Source organism: Acomys minous, assembly GCF_964271855.1.
Source record: "Acomys minous genome assembly, chromosome: 13".
In the NCBI taxonomy this organism is placed as follows: Eukaryota; Metazoa; Chordata; class Mammalia; order Rodentia; family Muridae; genus Acomys; species Acomys minous.
In genome coordinates, this window is record NC_140495.1 from 87,602,110 (window position 1) to 87,622,956 (window position 20,847).

A 20,847-nucleotide genomic window follows, 5' to 3' on the forward strand; every position below is an offset into this window, starting at 1 on the left:
TGCTGGGAACTGAACTCCTGTCTAGGAAGAACAGCAACTGATTTTAGCCACTGACCCATGTCTCTAGTCCTGAAATGCCATTTTTATCATGACTTTTTCCTATTTAAGAACTCAAAGATCTTCTCAATTGAATGTGGCTTACCTAGTTAGTTATTCTCCCAATCTTATCAGATCAGCTTGTTCCAGCCTATGTGTTGGTTGTGTGTGTGTGTGTGTGTGTGTGTGTGTGTGTTTTCCGCTGTCACATTGAAAATCCCTCAGGGCCCTTTCCTTCTGGTTGTCAGTGATGACCACAGTCTCTCCAGACATGTGTGCTGTTTGTGCACATATTTGCTGGTGCCAAAAGCAATGCTATTTATATCTATATATGTGTACACTGGGGAAATGTTAATTTAAAAATGAATCTCATAATATTCATAAATATTAGCAAGGAACTGTATAGTTTATGTTATACAGATGCTTTTCATGTGAAAATAAAATAGGTAAGTATTATAAGTCCTGTCTGTGGCTGTGTATCTACAAAGGGGAAAAACGAAGGAAATTCAGAACCAAGTGAGGAAGCAGATGTGTGGGTAGATCTGTTGTTGTGGGTGATGCACGCCAAGTACAGGTAATTTAAATTATGAAGCAGCATTCTGTGCGTTGGGAAAACAGGAATACGCAGGGTGCAGAGGGGACGTACATGGATAGTAACTCAAATGAAGGTACCCTACAAAGAAATCAGGGCTCTGTCTTCTTCCACATCTGCCTGGAGAAGGAGAAGAATGAAAAAGCCAGCTGTGTCCTCGAGGTCACTGGTTAAAGGGCAGAAGTCATTTCCCACTAATTCTCCTGATAGAAGTGTCTAAAATGACCCCAAGGTTTGGGGGATGCCCCTGACATTTCTGCTTTTTCATCAGAATTTTGTGCTGACCTGGGCCTGAAAATGAAATGAAATAAAAGCTGACTCGCCTGCCTTTGTCATTTATAATCTTTGTCCATATGCTGGTGTTGATGCTTATGGGGGCAGAGGACAGCCTCCACTGTTTGGCTGTGGGGTGGTCGTTGTGTTAAGGGGTTTTATGTTTCTTTTTTTTTTTCTTGGTTTTGTCTTTTGTTTTTGTTGTTGTTTTGTTTTTGTTTGTTGTTGTTGTTGTTTTGAGACAGGGTCTTCCTAGCCTAGAGTTTGGCAAAGCTGCCTACCGATCTGCCTGTCCTGGTCTCCTTAGGAGACTTGAACAGGCCCTGATCTGGTTTGGTTTTGTTAGATTTTTTAGTTGTTGTTTTGAGACAGGGTTTCACTGTGTTGCCGTGACTAGCCTGGAGCTCACTGTGTAGACCAGGCTGGCCTTGAACTCAAATTAATGGTATGCAACATGCTAGGTGGTGGTGGCGCACACCTTCAATCCCAGCACTCAGGAGGCAGAGGCAGGCGGATCGCTGCGAGTTCGAGGCCAGCCTGGTTTACAAAGTGAGTCCAGGACAGCCAAGGCTACATAGAGAGACCCTGTCTCAAAAAACTAAAAAAAAAAAAAAAAAACAACCGAAAACAATAAAGGTGTGCAACACTATGCTAGGGCTTAAAGAGAGTTAACATGGGCTCTGGGAATGGATGAGATTTTTGTGTTTGTAAAGTGCCATGGAGGCTGCCCACTCCCATTTATAATTTATTTGTACTTTTTTAGACGCCTCTTTGAAAATATAATTTTAAAAATGTTTCAAGGAGCCAGCAAGGTGGCTCCGCGGTTAAATGCTCTTGCTACCAAGCCTAAGAGCCCGAGTTCAAATTCTGAGACACACACTGAGGTAGAAGAGGACTGACTTCTGCCAGGTGTCCTCTGGCCTCCACACACACACCATGGCATTTGCACATATATATGTGCACAGGTATGTATGCATATTGACACACAAATGCACAAGCATGTAATAAAAACTTAAAAGAATATTTCAAATCTTGCTTTCTTAGAATCTAAACTCTTTGGAGATCATTTAAATCCCACACATGGCTGGGCATGCAGTATGAATGCAGAAGTTCATTTTCAGTAAAAATGCCTCAGCAATTTTCCTGAATGTTGAATTAGCTCTTGCTATGCCAGCAAGAACCCCCAAATCTTTGTGGCTTTCGCTCTCAAACATCGTTTCTCAGCAGCATTCTGGAGGTCCGCTGGCCTCAGCCGGTTCAGCCAGATCTGACAGTGGTTTGTTCAGGCTGGGAGCGTTCTCTCATGGAACCCGGGTGGAAGGGCCCGTGCCTGCTTCTAGAGTGACAGCTGGGCGAAGCAGAGGAAGACTAACAGTTGCTTGTCCTAAACGGACTTTGGAGAACTCGTCCGCATCCCATTGGTTGGAATGAGGAACGTGGTTGAGACACACACCCCAAATTAAAAGAACAGGAAAAGTGGAGTTGCCTCTGGGACAGGGGGTGTGAGGTGAATGTCTGTTGAACATTAGTATGAACAAATGCAGATGTCTTTTTCTTATAATGAAAAAAAATGTCTATTTAGAATCAGTAGGCCAGACCCAATCGGAAGCATAGTCGAGAGCTAGTGGGACACAGGGTGACATTGGCCTCAGCAGTGTCACCAGAGCATCTTCCCAGCTGTGTCAAGTGTCCTTGGCGTCTGTAGGGAACACGTTCGCTGTCTTCTGTGTTCCTTCCTTGGGGGAAACTTGATGGTACTTAGTGCTCAGGCTTATTTCTCTCAAGGGCGGCCTTCTTACAGTACATGGTCTGTTTCTAGTGTCCTGGCTGCCAGGAAGGTGGGTAACATTCATGTGTGGTCTGCTTTGTGGCTTTCAGCACACTTTTCTCACCCTTTAAAACCTTTGTTTTGGGCTGGAGAGATGACTCAGAGGTTAAGAGCACCACTTGCTCTTCCAGAGGACCTGAGTTCAATTCCCAGCAACCACATGGTGGCTCACAACCATCTGTAATGAGATTTGGTGCCTTCTTCTGGCCTCCAGGTATAAAGCAGTCATATACATTAAATAAATAAATAAATAAATCTTTGCAATAACAACAACAACAATAAGAAAACCCCAAACCTTTGTTTTGGTGATAGTTTTGGGAAGGGCAGGAACTTCACTTTAATCTTGGTGAGGTCCCAGGTGTCTCTGATACAAAACACAACATTAAAGCAGTGGTTTTCAATCTGTGGGCCACATCACATATCAGATATCCTGCATGCCAAGTATTTACATTATGATTCATAACAATAGCAAAATTATAGTTATAAAGTAGTGATGAAATGATTTTATGCTTGAGAGCCACCATAACACAAGGAACAGTAGTAAAGGGTTGCAGCATTAAGAAAGTCGAGAACCACTGCATTAAAGGAATTTTTTTTCTTTAGCGATATTTTAAATATGACATGAAAAGAATCTGGTAGGGAGGAAGGTTTCCAAGGGCTGGGAGTGAGAAAGATTTAATTAAAACTTTAATTTCGTTAATGGAAGCATCTCTCAGCATTGACGCAGGAAATAACAACGGCTTCCAGCTAAAACGTGGCGCCGTCCGCCTTGACGCTCCGGCTCCCACTGCTGTGTAGCGTGACCTCTCCGCCAAGTCGCACTTACTCCTGTGCGATGGACGAGCAGTTCAGTTGCCTGTTGCTTTTCAGTGCCAGGTCTGCCTTGTACTGTCCTTCGCAGTGGCTGTTTGTTGTCAGGAGAGGGGCACTGCAGGAGGAAGGGCTGTCTCTTGTGATTCCATGTGCTCTTCGCTTGGGGTTTCTGTGATAGCCATACCTCAGTAGCTTCTCGGACCCCCGAAGGGCACCTTACCAACATCCTGCTGCCCTGAGTCCTCCATGGCTTTTCCTCGTATCCCCCAGAGTGGCTTCCTATAGGACATTTTGTGGATGTGATACCTCAGTAAAATTCCCAAGCTCCCACAGTTCTGTTCATTGGATCTGGGAGTCATCCCTGGCTAGACTGGCCCTTTCGGGTGCTCTCTGACTGCATCCTAGAGCTGCCATCTCTTTGTATCTGAGTACTTACTCAGCCTTTACAAGCCACAGTATTTTATATCGGGTTCCTCTGTCAGATGGGGTCTGATGGAGTATTTCATCAGTGTTCAGTGCCACTGCTGCTATTGTCGCCGTCGTCATCATCGTCATCATCATCATCATCATCACCAGCAGCTAAAAGTGACATTTCTATTGTCTGTCCACAGGATGTTTCGTCTTAACGCCCTTTCTGCACTGGCAGAACTAGCCGTGGGCTCTCGGTGGTACCATGGAGCATCACAGCCCGCCCAGAGCAAACGAAGACTCATGGTGGTGGCGTTCCTGGGCGCCTCTGCGGTGACTGCCAGTACCGGTCTCTTATGGAAGAAGTGAGCATTATTCTACCTTGATTTTACGTCAGAATTTCTTTGCTGAGTCATTTGGTATTGCTGATGTTGGTCTGTGAAAGAAGGATTTTCCAGCAGTTGCCTACCCCGCTGGAGCACCTCACCCCTGTCTTCCCGGCTGCGTGTTTGCTAGCGATGAAGGCGTGGCTTTAGGGAAGGGATGGCTTCTCACGCTTCAGGTTTCAGTGGCCAAATGAAACAGTAATTCTTGTTACTCTCATGTCACCTGATTATTTTCTTACTAGTTATTGAGCCTTCCCTGGAGAGATGTAGTGAGCCCGCAGACTTCTGTGCGACTCTGCCATCCTTTGTGTTTATTTCTCTTCCATCTCATTCACCTGTCTTCAAGTTGATATTAATTTTAAAAATTAATTCTATTGAATAAGTGGATAATAAAGTGTACCCAATTTAAACATACAGTCCCTTGATTATTAACAAATGTATATAGTTGTGTGATTACCCCTAATCAAGAAATAGGACGTTTCTACCAACCCGTAATGTCCCCCCATGCTGCTTCCATGCCAGTCTCACCTTACCCACAATTCCAAGTGACTGCTGCGCTGGTTTCTATCACTGTCACTTTGTATTTTTGAAATTTGATGTAAGTGGGATCATAAAGAATTTATTTCTTGGAGGGCCAGTGTGGTGGCATAGCCTCAAATCACAGCCCTAGGGAGTACAGAGACAGGAGTATTGACAGTTTGAGGGCAGCCTGTCATTAAAACAAATAGTGGCAAAGTAATAACCGGGTGCATATTTGGATGTGTCTTCTTTAACTTAGCCTCGTGTTTTTTAAATGAACCCATATGCATCAGAAGCTGGGGTTCTTTTGCAATCAAATAGTCCTCTTTCATATGAGCACCACGGTTTATCTGCTTACCAATTGCTTGTTTCTGGTTGTTTTGTTCTCATTGATAAAAAAAATGGCTTTGAAATTCATATGTAAATCTTCATTTTCTTTGACTAAATACCTAGAAATAAGTTTGCTAGCAAAGTGTAAACTTGATTGAAAACTGCCAAACCAAGGCAGCAAGGTTTGGCTCAGAGGGTAAAGGCTTCTGCCACCAAACAAGGTGACCCGAGTTTGATCTCTGGGTCCCCCATGGTGGGAGGCGAAAACTGACTCAGGAGAGTCATCCTCTGTGACCTCCACACTCACTGTGGTGTGCATCTCCCCACACAGGCATAAGGGTAATAAGATAAAAATTATTTTGAGACTAAATAAAACCCTAACCGCTTTTCCCACCGGGTTCTCAGCTGTGCGCCGCTGTGGACTGGCTGGGCAGCGATCCTGTTCCCTCTCCTCTGGTATTAACTATTCTTGTCAGAGCACGCGGCATTTCTGTTGCGCTTTGCTTTTCATTTCCCTAACAGCTGGTGATGCCAAGCTTCCTCCCACAATTAGTGGTCGTTTCTCCGGCCTCCTTTCTGAATTGTCTATTCAAATTGCCACTGAAATTAAATTACTTTTTAAAAGATTTTCATTTACATATATGTGTATGTATCTGTGTGCGGCTATGTGCACATGTGTGAGGGCACCTGCAGAGACCGGAAGAGAGCACTGGGGCCCCTGGAGCTGGAGTTGCAGGTGTTTGTGAGCCCCAGACATGAGTGCAGGGAACTGAATTGGGGCGCACCACAATGCAGTGCATACTCTTAACCCCCAGCCATCTCTCCAGCCCCAAATTGGGTTTTATTTTGTTTATTTTTATTGGGTCCTAAAAATTCTTTCTGTACACAGACTCCGGCAGACATACACTTGTAGACATTGTCTCCTGGTGAATGGTGCACAATCCCACCTTTTTCGTGATGTCTTTCAAAGAACAAAAACTTAATTTTGAGGAAGTCCAGTTTGTTGGTGCTGTCTTATAGCTTAATGGGTTTTGCTTCTTATTGAGAAAGTTTTTGTTTATCCCCTAGTGTGTGTTCTCTGTGCTCTTAAGTTTTAGAGTTTTAGCTTTAGGGCTACCTGTGGGTTAATTTTTGTGACTGGGGTGAGGTAGAGGTTTGCTCTTATTGTGATGCTAGGGCTTGAACCCGGGCCTTGTGCATGCTAGGCCAGTGCTGAGATGCCTCCCCGCCCCCAGGCCTAGTTACTGCAGTGGCACTGAGGAAGTGGGGCCCTTCTACCACTTAACTCTTCAGCAGCGCCAGTCCCCAGCGCAAGAGGCCTTTGCTTTCTTAAGTGTTTGGGTTCAGTAGTCTGTACCATTGTCTTTTAGGTTTATTTATTTGTCCACTTATTTTTATTCTGCATATATGACTCTTTGCCTGCATGTATGTACACAGCACATGTGTGTGACGCCCTTGGACTCCAGAAGAGCGTTATCTCCATCTTATAGTAATGGGTTTTGTTCTTTTCTAGTATTTACTTTAAGGTGAAGTTTTATATCATTAATTTGATATTTCCTTTTTTGTGTGTGTGTGTGTGTGTGTTTTTGGTTTTTGGTTTTTGAAGACAGGGTCTCTCTGTGTCAGCGTTGGCTATCCTGCACTCACTTTGTAGACCAGGCTGGCCTCAAACTCACAGCGATCCACCTGCCTCAGCATGCACTACCACACCCGGCAATGATATTTCTTTTTTTAATACAGGAACTTAATACTACCCTCCACACAGTGCTTTAGCTGTGTCTCACATTTTTAACATATTGTTTTCACTCGCTTCATATTATTTCTTAGTTCTTATTATTTAGTCTTTATTTCACTAATTAGTTATTTGGAAGTATGTAACTAACACTTTAAAATATTTGGTGATTTTTCCATACTTTTTGTTTGTTTGTTTGTTTGTTTGGGTTTTGTCTATAGCTTAATCCACTGTATTCCAAGAAATAATTGAAAGGGTTTTGTTTAGGTTTTGGAGCAGTCTTTCCATAGATGCCAGGCTGCCTTAGAACTTGTAACCCTGACTGCCTTCCAGCTCAGACCCAGCTACCTTAGCTTACCTCTGTGTTCTTCTGATTATAGGCATACACCTCCATGACCACACCCACCCCCTTTCACTTGTTTTTATGGCTTTCTTTTTTTTGTTGCTGTTTTTGTTTTGTTTTGTTTTTTGAGACAGGGTTTCTTTGTGTAGCTCTGACTATCCTAGAACTCACTTTGTAGACCAGGCTGTCCTTAGACTCACAGAGATCCGCCTGCCTCTGCCTCCTCAGTGCTGGGATTGCAGGCGTGTGCTCCCACCTCCAGACCATTTTCTTATTTTTTATTGGCACGTATTAACTGCAGGTATTAATGGTGTCCAGTGTGGTGCTTCCCTGTATGCTGCACTGTGTGTTGGTCTCTCTTTTAGGGGATGGTTCCAGACATCAGGCCCAAGGACACCTTTGTGCTAGGCACCTCCTCCACCTGCCTCTGTTTCTTCCTCCCTCTTCCTCCCCCTCCTCTTTGTGATTGCTGTAAATGCAGGACCAACAGGGATTTTCCTAAGGGGCTGGCTGGCTATGTTGCTGTAAGAGGTAGTAGGTCTCTGCTACTGCTGTTGTAGCGCACAAGCAGCAGTAGGCCACAGCTGAGTCTCTGCAGAACTTGGCGGCTATGAAAATTTGAATTCCATAGCATTTTTGTGTATCACAGAATATTATTGCTTTGATTCCTTTCAACCATTTTTATTTTTTTTTTTATTTTTTTTATTTTTTTGGTTTTTCAAGACAAGGTCTCTCTGTGTTAGCCTTGGCTGTCCTGGACTCACTTTGTAGACCAGGCTGGCCTCGAACTCACAGTGATCCACCTGCCTCTGCCTCCCGAGTGCTGGGATTACAGGTGTGCGCCACCACGCCCGGCTTTTCTTTCAACCATTTTTTAAATGTAGAAACCATCCTTAGGTCAAGAGCTTTACAAAAGCAAGTGAGAGGCTAGATTTGACTTATGGGTCATAGTTCGTCAATCTCTACTCTAAACCTTATGTCACACATTTTGTGTTTGTCATAACCTACCTTTAGATAGTGTCCTGTCACTTATGTAAGAACTCTGCAATGGCATATTTTTTATTTCCCTTCACTGAATCTTGGTATTATTGTATTACACATTCCATAGCTGTATCTATACACACCTCAGAGAATTTTGTTATTGCTAGTTACTTTTGCTTTAAATTACATTTAAAAAAAAGGAGCAGGGCCAGGCATAGTGGCACATCGCCTTTAATCCCAGCATTTGGGAACTTGGGAGACAGAGGCAGGTTGATCTCTATTGAGTTTGAGGCCAGTCTGATCTTCAGAGTGAGTTCTAGGACAGTCAGCACTATAGAGAGATGATGATGATGATGATAATAATAATAATAATAATAATAATAATAATAATAATAATAATAATAATAATAGCAGCAGCAGCCATTGTCTTCATTTGTATACCTGGCTCTAAGCTCAAGACCACACAGATGTTCCTAGTTAAACTCGTAGGTCCCAGAACAACAAGATGTGAATGTAGAAAAGGAACTTGTGTGGGGGAGGGGGGAGTGGCCGTGTAGGGACATTAAGTGTAGGGAGAGTATACTATCTACACTATATGAAACTGTCAGAGAACTCTGTGTGTGTGTGTGAGTGTGTACATGTGTGTGCACGTGTGTGTGTTGTGTGCATGTATGTGTGAGTGTGTGCATGTGTGTGTGAGTGTGTGTGTGTGTGTATGCGTGTACACATACTAGAGCTGCTTCCCTTCTCTCACTGTGTGGGCTCCAGGGATTGGGCTGAAGTCACAGGATTGGTGACATGTGCTAAACTGTGCTGCCAACCTGAGGAACTCTAAAAGGAAAAAGAGTTTTGCATTTACCAACCCTGTTCCATTTCTGGTGCTCTTCTTTCCTCTGTGTTGCTCACATTTCCTTTTCCTTCCACTTGCATTTGCCTTCATCGCCACTTAACTCTGTGCAGTGTCAACAACCCTAGTGGGATGCCTGGTGCTTTTATGTCTTTACTTGACCATGGCTTTATTTAAAAAGAAACAACAAGCCAAGAACTGTCATGTAAGGATTCACTGTGACACATGGTGAGATACTCCCTGCTTTGTGCTCTAAATCATGAGAAGCCACACCATCACAGATAAATCAAATTCTACAATATAGCTGAGCATAATACTGTTTCCAAATGCACTTGTAGGAATCTTATTGAAACAAATCACACCCCTACTCTGCCTGCGGGTCTCCCCTTGAGGCAGGGTCCCTGTCTCAAAAAGCTAACCCAGAAACCATCTCCAGTTGACAGCAGCTCACAACAGAAAAATTAGTTTCTCCAAGGAAGTCTCATTGGTTATACAAACCACACAAAAGAGCAGGCCCCATGCCCAGCAGTAGATGGCCAACACAAAATGAACTCAAAGCTATTTGGGGATTTATGTATGTATGTATGTATGTATGTATGTATTTATTTTTGCAGAAAGGAAGGCCTCCTATTGCTCTGTTTGGGCATTTTTACCTTACTGGTCTTTGCTTGTATATTATGATTTCCAATTTTGCTTTTTTATGAAGTGTGTATATGTAGGTGTTTCTCTGCTTTTTCTTTTTTGTTCATTTTCTTTTGTTTTATTCTTGTTTGTTTTCTAAAGAGAGAGAGAAGAGAAAGAAGTTGAAAGGGTGAGGAGAGGGGGAGGGCCCGAGAGGAGAGGAGAGGAAGTGGGAAAAACCAAAGTCAGAACAGTTTAAATTGAGCTGGGTATGGTCGTACACACTTTTAATCCCAGCACTTGGGAGACAAGGGTAGGTGAATCTCTATGAGTTGGAGGCCATTTTGGTCCACATAGAAGTTCTAGGATAGCAAGGAATAAGTAGAAAGACCTTGTCTTAAAAAATAATAATAATAATAATAATTAGTTTAAATTTAAAAATCTGAGAAAAAGACTCTCCCATTATTCTAGTATAACAATAGCAGCATGTTTTTCCTCTCCGCCCTCGTTCTGTGCCCGCCACTGTCCGTCATCAGAACTTTGTTCGCCTTCACAACCTGAAACTCCACCCATTAAGTAATAGCACCACATTGCTCATTCTGCTCTGCAGCTTAACTGATCTTGCTAACTCCTGGAAATGCAATTATATAGCATTTGCCTTCTGTGCCTGACTGACTTTACTTGAGCAAGCTGCTGCTTCCGCTTCCTGTCATGTGTACAGCATTGGGGGTGGAGGGAGTGCTGAGTACTTTTTAGGAAGTTCTTCCTGTAGGAATCCTGACAAATATAATTGCTGTTCTCCTAGGCTGTGTGTGAGTGTTTGTCAGTGTGACGGAGCATCAGACTTAACCGCGGCTTCTCTTTTGCATCACCAGGGCTCATGCAGAATCGCCACCTTGTGTCAACGGCAGAAAGACTGACCCTGGTGACAAAGGGAAGGCTAAAGATGACGGGGAAGTCTCCAGCCATGAAAGAAGGGCTGCGGACGCTGAGACCGAGCCTTATCCAGAAGAGAAGAAGAAGAAGCGCTCTGGGTTCAGAGACAGAAAAGTATGGAACAGCTTTGGTATTGATTCAGAACTGTGTCCTAAAGGAGTCGGGCTGCCCTGCCTCCTCCTCTGCCTTTCAGATGGGTCCTGGTCTCTCCTGAGTTCTTCACCTCTTTACTAAGGTTGTAAGCCAAAGGTACCCTAGGAGTGTTCAGTGTTATGTGACCAACTTTTCCTGGGGAGTCGCAACACACACACACACACACACACACACACACACACACACACACACACCAGACTAAAGTGTGTTATTGAGGTTTTTTTTTTTTTACAGGACCATGAGTGAAGAGTTACGTGCAGGAGTGAAAAATTACTCAGACAGGTGTATCACCCAGTTCACACAGCTGGGACCCTGGAGCACCCTGCGCAGCTTGCAGGCAGCTCAACGGGTTTTGGAAGGATGTGTTTTCCGAGTAGCTCAGATAATCCAAACCTCTGCCAGAGAGCTCAGTTGGTTTGTTTCCCCGCAGGCTACTTGGCTGGTCTCTACTACCCTGCTGCTTCAGTGGCTGGTCTGTGAGAAAATCTCAGCAGTCTTTACTATTTCCTCCTGGCAGGGAGGGGCCTAGTGAACCTGCTCAGTTTCGGGGACGTCCTGGAGCTGTTAGGAGTTGCTTCAGGAACTTCCTGGCAGGGGGGACTGTGCTCTAATGTCAACTACTATGCAAAGTGAAATCAAGGGGAGCAGAACAGTGTATCTAGGGTTGGTCTTCAGGATGAACCACTCTTTTTTCTTTCTGCGTCTCCTCCCTCCCACGCCCTCCCTCCACAGGGACTCCCTATGTAGCCGTAGCTGTCCTGGAACACCCTCTGCAGACCAGGCCAGGCTCGAACTCACAGAGATCCACCCATCTCTACCTCCCAAGTGCTGGGATTAAAGACATGCACCGCCACATCTAGCTCTGGGGCTTCTTACTGCTTACCCTTGTCATAGCTATACAGAACTTGTCATATTTCTGCTTTGCTTTGTCACACTGTAAAGGGGGAATAATACTGTGGAGGAACCTACGATTCCCAGAAAGCCAAGTAGTTGTTGACAGTGTGACCTGTGATCACAGCCTCGTGTAGTGCTGTTTACCTCAGAAATGGAAAAATGTAGTAATGCCTGTGACGTCAGACACTGCAGTTCCTCAGGCATGGGCAAGGACACTCAGAAGGGGAGACAACTTGCATGTTCGGATTAAAATTCTCAGCTGCTTTCTGCTGCAGAACTACCAATGCTAAGGCAGATCAAGTTATTTCTCACGTGTGCTGCCTTGTGTGTCTGTAAGAGTTGCCCCTTTGAGAAGTACTGCGATTTAGTAGATAAAATTACACATGTATCTTCTTAACTTCTAAACCCATTTGTGACTGGGGTGAATTTCAACAAAAGTTGTGTATGACAATTGGTCAGGTATCCGCCAAGTTCTGTAAGTTCAAAGCTCGGAGCTGCCTCACGCTGCCAGTTTCCTTTATACACTTCCACTTTAGAAATAATCAGAAGGCTCAAGTCAGCATTTACTAACCTGCTTCCACGGACGGCCCTCCACTTCTCCCCTTAGCAGATGACAGTGCCTCCTGCTTCTCAGTGACACTAAAGCTACCAGTGCGGTTTATGAATTTTAACTCCTGCAGCTATAAAACCTAAGGGACCTATGTCAGGATCAGTTCTTGCTTCTTCTCTAGGCTCAGAGAAAGAGATGGCCCCCTCCCTCTATTCAGAGGTCATCGTGTGTGTCATTTCCCAACATTCCTTCTCATTACTTATATCTGTTTTGTTGGTTTTTTTTTTCAGTCACTATTTATTCTTCTAAGTAACATATAAACATAGTAAGAATCCCGTCCATGATTTAGTAATCATAACCACATTTTATTAATACCAAATTTATTTTTTTTAAACAGGAAGTACATAGTTTGTAAAAGCAAAATTTACAAAGCGTGAACAGATAAATCTAATAAGACAAATGAGATCTTTTAAATAAAACCAAAAATTTTACTGATACGTTTCTTTAAAGCAGAAAACTAGGCATGGCAAGATGGCTCAGTGAAAAGGCCCTTGCTGCCAAGCCTGGGGGCCTGAGTTTGATCTCTGGAATCCAAACCAAGCGATGGAAGGAGAGAACTGGCTCCCACTGGCCATCTTCAGACCTCCACATGTGCACTGTGACGTACTTATCTACACACGTACGTGGGTGCACGAGTGCACGCGCACACACACACAGAGAGAGAGAGAGAGAGAGAGAGAGAGAGAGAAGTTGGAGAAATACTGTGTGATAAAGTGTAGTTTTTTAAGTTGTAAACTTATTAAAAACCATCTCTACCACTATTCTGAGATCAGGAGCTGCATTGCTTTTAAGGAGACTGTATCTCCCATGTAGGAGGCAAAGCATCCTTATTTCCTGTTTTACTATAAACAAAGATTTTTCTTACTTGGCCAAAATCTCATGTATAGCTTTTATACACAACTTGACTTCTGCTTTTCACATATATGTGGGGTACCACAAATGGATTTGTTTGTTTGTTTGTTTTTCGAGACAGGGTTTCTCTGTGTAGCCTTGGCTGTCCTGGACTCATTTTGTAGACCAGGCTGGCCTCGAACTCACATAGATCCACCTGCCTCTGCCTCCTGAGTGCTGGGATTAAAGGCGTGCGCCACCACGCATGGCTTCACAAGTGGAATTTGTGTGTGTGTTTTGTTTTTGTCTTTTTTCCCCAATGTCTTCTACCTCCCGTGTGATTGTTGTATGCCACCATGCCCCAATACAAAGTAGATTTTTATAATAATCACTTCCTTTTGTTTTGAAATGTATAGAAAACTCAGCAATATATTTTTAATCTAGTTTAGCAGACAATTGTTTAGAACTTTGCATTTTCAGATTGGCAACGCAAGCCATGAATTTTGGACCTGGGACATTGCCTCCCCAAGGACAGTGTGGCTCGTCATTACAAGTCCCTGTTACTGGTCCTCATAGCTAGCTAGTTTTGTTTTCAGAGTTAACCTCTGTGAAGGTGATGATGGTACAAGTCTTGCTGTGGACCAGATGTTCCAGCCTGGCCTTCCCCTTGAGGAAGCCTTAGGGGAAACCTAGCTCATGCCACACAATGGGCTGGGTGACATCTGGGTTGTGTTCAGCTGAATGGTGTTTTCCCCCTGAGGCAGGAGCCGTTTCCATCCGACTCAGGACAGCAACCTCTTATTGGGGACACCCTTTACTGGCCACTTTCTTCTCAGTCTAGGCCAACAGTCGATCTGCTTTCCTTGCTGCGTTTCTGGTCCATGCTTGTCAGCCATTTTACACAGCTGCGTAGTTAGTTATTTGGCAGTGCAGGGCCTAGAGGGACCATCGAACAGGCAGGCACTTTCAGCCGCTTAGATAGGACAGTTCCGTGCGCTGCAGCTGGTAGAGCGAAATGGAGGCATTTGAAAACGATTGTTTAGGCCAATAAAAACGCAGGGGCTTATTGGGCTCTTGGCCCCTTGGTCTTCCACCAGCAGGGCAAGGGCTTCTCTCCTTCCCTTGTCCGCCTTTCACCATCGTGGCCTGTGAGAGAGTGAGCGCATTCACTTTTACCACCTGAATCGAGTATTCACCATGAGGTGTATATACTTTTAGCTTCTTGTTTTAATGTTAGCTCCTCTCCCCTCCCCCTGCACCTCTGATGCTAAGGATTGAACTTAGGACCAAGCATGAGATGTGTTTTAATTCTCTTGATATACAGGGGACAGGCTCAAGGCCATTGAACCTTTAATGTTTGCTGTGGATGGAGTTCATTGACACTTATTTTAAGTGCCACTCATTCAGTCCCTCCCATCTCTGTATTACCTGAGTGTTGGCTGTTGGATTCTGAGGCTTAATCAGACTTGTGTGTGGTCCCTGTAGCCACACTAGTGGTGGTGGTATCTCCTGTCATCAGTAAACATGTAATGTCTGCCTCTTTTTCTCCTCTTCCTCCTCCTCCTCCTCCTCCTCCTTTTTAGATTTACTTATTTTTGTGTGTATTTAAATTCATTTCTATGTGTATGAGTGTTTGCTTGTGTGTTTGTATGTGCACCACATGTGTGCAGTGCCTGTGGCGGGCAGTGGCACAGGAAAGTGCCAGCTCCCCGGAACTTGAGTTATAAACAGTTGTGTGCTAGCCTGTCGTTGGTGGGAATGGTTCTCTCAAAGTGTTTTTAACCACTGAGCCATCACTCCAGCCCCTTATTTTCCCTTTTAGCTATGGATACTCAATGTCTAGATCTTTCCATTCATTGTGATTGTAAAATGGTAATATTCTAATTTGTTTCCTCTTCCCTCCGCCCTCCCTCCCCCCTGCTCCCCCCACCCACCTCCTCCTTTTTCCTTTTTTGGCAGCATGTCGGTCAGGGTGGCCTCTGGCTCCCTGTGCAGCTGAGGGCAGCCTTGAGTTTCTGATCCTTCTGCCTCCACCACCACATGCTGGCATTAGAGGCAGGCTCCATCGTGCCTGGCAACTCTTTCTCATTTATTAATTTGAATATTTCATAAAGAGAAACCACCCCTCATCTGCTTGCTTATAAGTCCTTTCTGGCTACCCGTTGGTATAGTCCACATGGGAAAAATAACCCCTGAGTTTGATCCAGTTATGCTTAGCAGTTTTATGGGAGATCCTCCTTAACATAATGATGCTTAAGAGAGATTGACAAATGATGGACTGAGCCTTGCTTCAGCTAGGGTGTGACTGATATCTTGCCAGAAAGAAATTTAAAAAAATTTTTTTAATTGAGCTTATTTATTATTTAAAAGACCCAACTACTGAGAGATAATGCACTTATTTCAAAAATTAGTTGAGCAACATGAGAGAACCTATGATCTTGAGCCGAGCTTAGCATAGTAGCATTCTCTGACTTTGTCCTTCTAGGTGATGGAGTATGAGAACAGGATCCGCGCCTACTCCACACCGGACAAAATCTTCCGATACTTTGCCACCTTGAAAGTGATCAATGAACCTGGTGAAACGGAAGTGTTTATGACCCCGCAGGACTTCGTGCGCTCCATCACGCCCAATGAAAAGCAACCAGAGCGTAAGTCATTAGCGTAGGAAGCAGGCTTGGGAAACCCTGCTGTGCCTACTTTGCCTCCTTCTCTGGACTTGGGAACTGTCACGGGTCCAGGCAATAATTAAAACCACCATTTGACTATTGGTGCCGGGAATCGTGCTCAGCTTCCACGGTTCAGTGTGGATGTCTTGTTTAGGGGAGCCAGCCAAGAGAAACGGCAGCAGAGTAAACAGTTAAGGATGCATCTAGGAAAGGCTGTGAGGAAAATGACTGAGTAGGGCACTCCAAGCTTCAGACCGTCTCTCAGAACAACCACTAAAAAAAGGACAAGACTCACACTGTCTTTGTGAGCCGCAGTCTCCTCAGTGCACAAGCGGGCGGGCGGGCGCTCAACACACAGCGAGTCTGCTGGATTTTGGTGACAGCACTGTGCTGGTTTTGCCTCCTACACTTTTCCAGCTCAGCAGGCAGCCCTGATCCTGGTGTGGCTGGCTGCCTGCAAGGGAGGGAGGGAGGGAGGAAGGGAGGGAGGGAGGGAGGGAGGGAGGGAGGTGGCCAGCGCAGACCTTGTTCTCAAAATGTTTGCTTTGTGCATTTTGGCTTACTCAGCAGTCCTCCAGCATCTAAGAGAGGAGGGCATGACAAAGGATGTAATTTTTGTACAAATGCTTTAGGAAAGTAACTGAAGGTCTGGTGACTGCAGTCTGTAACAGCAGCCAAACCCCAGGGAAGAGAGAATCTGATTTCTCTTTTCCTCCGTATAATAAAAATAAATGGAAAAAAAATCTTAACAAGAAATTACACAGCCATACTAACAAACAAGAAAGTTGAATCCATTAACAGGAACAAGAGCACTTGACAGGAGTTGTCCCTGGTTTGCCCAGGGAGGACACCTGTGGTGGACAGCATGAGGGCAGTCAGAGTTCACAGAAGAGCAGTGAAGATGGTTCCAGATAACCGAGGCTTCCATAGGTTGTGGCTATCAGACCTGTCCTGCACAGAGTCAAAGGATGCACGAGGCAGCAACTCAGAGCCACATAAACAGCATTAAAAACCAAGCAGACATATAAACCAGTAATGGCTGAACACCCTGAATCTATGATCTGTAATCCAAAATGCTCCAAAATCTGACGTGTTTGGACTGTCAGTCTGACACTGTGCATGATAATTCCCTATTTTCACCGCTTGTGAATTACAGTCAAAACACCAGTTTACAAAAAAAAAAATGAGGTAAAATGATCAGTGGGCTATGTGTATAGGGTGCATATGAAACACAAATGTACTTGGTGCTAAGTTGTACCTTCTCCGCTGTTGTGTGGCATCTGCTACACAAACTATGGCTTCTTTGAATGGCTAGGAAGTAAGCCCTGACTGTGTAGAGGTGAGAGCTGAGGAACACACCTTCCTTTAGGCTTTCTTTTCCCGCTCCATTTCCCCTCCATTCTTCCACACCAATCTCCTGCCTTTTAGCAAGCCTGAACAAGGCACCATTTCCATGTAGAAGAATGTAGGTCACCTGCATGGCAGAATGTCTCGCCTCTGCATTTTACTGGTTGTATCCCTACGATTTGTTATATTTCTCGGTCCTCTGTGTTTCCTCTATGTAAAAAATACAGAGAAAGTTCTAGAAAAGGGCACTACCAAAATAACTATGAATGTTGAAATCAGAAGGACATATTTTATTTTTTCCTCAAATGTTCCTTTATTTCCTAAGAGGCCCTTTATATATTCATTCAAGAAGTATTGAGTTGCTTTCTGCTCTCAAAGAGTTTTCTAATAAAATATACCAAACTTTTCATTAATTGCTTTGAACTTTATAGATGTAGATCCTTTTTAAATGTTTGTTTATTTAATAGGGGTGTATAGACCAAAGGGTAACTTCGAAGTGTTGATGTACTTTCCATGTGGGTCCTGGAGATCAAACTCATGTGGCCAGGCTAATGGCCAGCACCTTTAACCACTGAGCCATCCAATCCAAGATTTAGATCCTTCTAAACTTGCTCCAGCAGCTCGTTTTGTGACATGTGAAGGAGGAAAGTAAAGCAGACTTGTGTGCAGAGGAAAGAGGCTTGCAAGTATTCTCCCGTTTTTTATGATAGCAAAGAATTTTCCTGCCTGCAAGGCAATTGCCACCCAGATAAAAATCTCATTTCTATCAGTAACTTTAAAGAATGTAATTTGCTTCCAGTGTGACAATGAAAACGAGCCAGTAGTTCAAGGCAGGCCACCAAAGACTGCTTCCTCACTTAAGGAGTATTATTATCTTTATCCCGTTTAAAACAATTATATTTTCCGGTTGCCTTCATATACTCTGCCATTTAACTTGGCATCACTTTGCTGTTTGCTTATTTGTTTTCACGCTGGTGGGAATCGAATGCAAGGCTTTCTGCATGCCATGCAAGCACTCTACCTCTGAGCTACATGCCCCCAGCCTCCCCCACCCCCCCCCACCCCCAGTTTAATTACTTAAAGATGTACTACATAAACTGAACAGTGACCAAGCGTGCCCACCGCCTTCTCCTTTTCATGGGAAGCTGGAATAAATGGATAAGTGCCTTTCTTATGAGAATCATGAGGGGAAATTCTGTAACGGTAAAATGAGATCTAATGGGAAACTGGCTTCATTTTCATTTGCTCATTAGCAAGAATTCATTAGCAAGAATGTTGATGTAGCAAAATAGAATATGCTGCTCCTGTGCGGGGTGGTTTGAAGAAGAAGAGTAAGGCAGTTGGTTTCTGTAGTTTAAGTTGCTGTCTTGGGTTGGTCTCCAGCCAGCCCTTCCTATTTCAGCTTTGTTTTGTCATGACTTCACACATCCTAACCCAGGACACCCGGCAGATCTAAATCTGTGAGCTTAGTTTTAGAACTGTCTAAAATAATCACGAAGCGCATACTACATAAAGCCTCAAATTAAACAATTTGAAACGAGCTGATAAATTTCAGAGTGAAAAGATGAATAAGTATACTTCTGTGCTAAATATCAGAAAACGTATATAGATATAGCGAAAGTAGCCATAGTTACATGTGAAACACAGTAAAAGGGAAAAAAACACCATATGCTCCTTGCACCCATCTCGTCCCCCTCCATGAAGTCGATGTGTCACCTCCATCCCCGGATATAAGGACGGTGGCTGCTCAAGCTGTGGGTGTGAAGTGGCTGTCACTGTTGTAGTGAAAACCATTTCTCACCAGGCATGGTAGCTCACGCCTTTATCCCCAGCACTCAGGAGGCAGAGGCAGGCGGATCTCTGAGTTCCAGGACAGCCTGGCTACACAGAGAAACCCTGTCTCCAAAAAACAAAACCACACATTCTTTCTCACAGCCATTCTATGGTGTAAGTAATCAGAAGTATGGGATGGGTAAAAGTTTTGGAAACAAAGGAGTTTTGTGCAGAGCACAGCTTGCGCTTTTTGCCTCTTTGTTTCCTTTCTTTTGTGTCAGCCCGGCTGACTTTTCATCTTGCGTGAATGGAGAAGCGGGTCTCGCTGTCTAATCAGGTCTCCTGGACTCCATGTTCCCTTTAGGATCACCCGTCACCATTTAAAAATGATCTTTCAGATAAAGAGCACTTCAGTTAGTGACACAGACTTTATTCTTGATCAGTTGTTTTAAATGTATTTTGTGGTACTGATTTTCTCCATATACCTACTGTGTTGTGCATTTGATTGTTTGTTTGTTTGTTTACAGGGTTTCACTATGTCTGCTTTTATCTTTGATCCCCTGCAGTACTGTTTCCTACAGAGTAGAACATCTGCAGCCAGCTCCCCCATTCGTCATGGCCCATGAACAGAGAACAACTCGTACATTTTTAAAGGGGGAGGAGGAACACAAGAGTATTTTATGACATTTAAAAATTACGTGCAATTCAGATTTCAGTGTTGATAAGAAGTTTTATGGCCCAGCATGCTCTTTCCTATGTGGCAGTTTCGGAGCTGGGAGAGCAGAGTGGAGTAACTGTGACAGAGACCATAAGCATTTGGCCTATAAACCTCAAGTTTTTATGTTCTTTCAAAAAGGAAATGTGCTAGCCCTCGGTATGGAGCATTGTGTGGGAGTTAAACATGGGCTGCCTGAGTGTGTGTGTTTTCACAAACTCAACGTATCATATATTACCTTGGACATCTAGTACAAGGGTTCAGAAATCTAAGCACTCCCAAGCCAGCACTAGCTTTTGGGGACATTTAAAGCCGTGGTATGCTATTGTATAGAGGATAGCCAGAATTTTTTTAACTTGCTGTAGGCACTGGGTCTCACTCTGTAACCCAGGTTCAACTTAGAACAAAGTCTGTTTTGTTTTAAAGACCAACTAGTAAATATTTAAGGCTTAGAGCGCCAAAAGGCAAATAGTAAATACTACTCTTATCTCTGGGGCTCTAAGAAAAAAGAAAGATGTCAGGCACATTGGCACATGCCTGGAATCCCAGCACTGGGGAGGCAGAGGCAGGTAGATCTCTGTGAGTTCAAGGTCAGCCTGGTCTATAGAGTGAGTAAGGACAGGCAGGGCTATACAGAGAAACTCTGTCCCGAAAAACTAAAAGAAAAAGGAATACACAGAGAGGAGGAAGGCTGTCACTCCCAAAGTGCCCCTTCTGTTAGGACTGAGTGATGAGGCGACGGGTGACAAAGACAGCATCTAAGCAACTGCTGAGTGTTCAGCAAGTGCTGGCGCTTCTTACATTGTGATTTGCTTGGCCTGTGGGTATGAAGGACCTCAAAGCCTCTGGCGAATGTGATTTAAGGAGAAAAGTGGTATAAGTTAGACAATTTGGAAGGTCTGTTTGGTTACAGACAACTGATGAGTTAGTAAAAAAAAAAAAAGCAGCCAAGAATTTAAAGGAGAATGGGGAGGGACACACGGAGGGGTTGGAGGGAGGAAAGGGAAGGGGAAAATGTGGTAATTAAATTATAATCTCTCTTTTTCTTTTAATTTTGAAAAGTATTGACTTTAGATAAGTGGCCATTGTAGCCTAGCTTTATTAAGCATTATCATTTTTTTTCTATTTGTGTGTATTTACTATGTGAACATATATACATATGTGAGCATATCTGTGTGCACATATAGTATGTATGCTGTAGAGACCAGAAGTC

The 20,847-nt window shown here is 43.9% G+C and overlaps 1 protein-coding gene across 1 annotated transcript in view; it reads left to right on the forward strand.

Moving 5' to 3' along the window:
* Positions 1 to 20,847, forward strand: part of MICU1 (mitochondrial calcium uptake 1) — a 153,972-nt gene that overhangs the window by 23,988 nt on the left and 109,137 nt on the right. Inside the window, exons 2-4 of the mRNA XM_084753577.1 lie at positions 4,154 to 4,315; positions 10,585 to 10,759; positions 15,619 to 15,781. Of these exons, the coding sequence (XP_084609703.1) occupies positions 4,155 to 4,315; positions 10,585 to 10,759; positions 15,619 to 15,781 (499 nt within the window). The 5' untranslated portion in view covers position 4,154. The remainder of the gene's footprint in view (positions 1 to 4,153; positions 4,316 to 10,584; positions 10,760 to 15,618; positions 15,782 to 20,847) is intronic.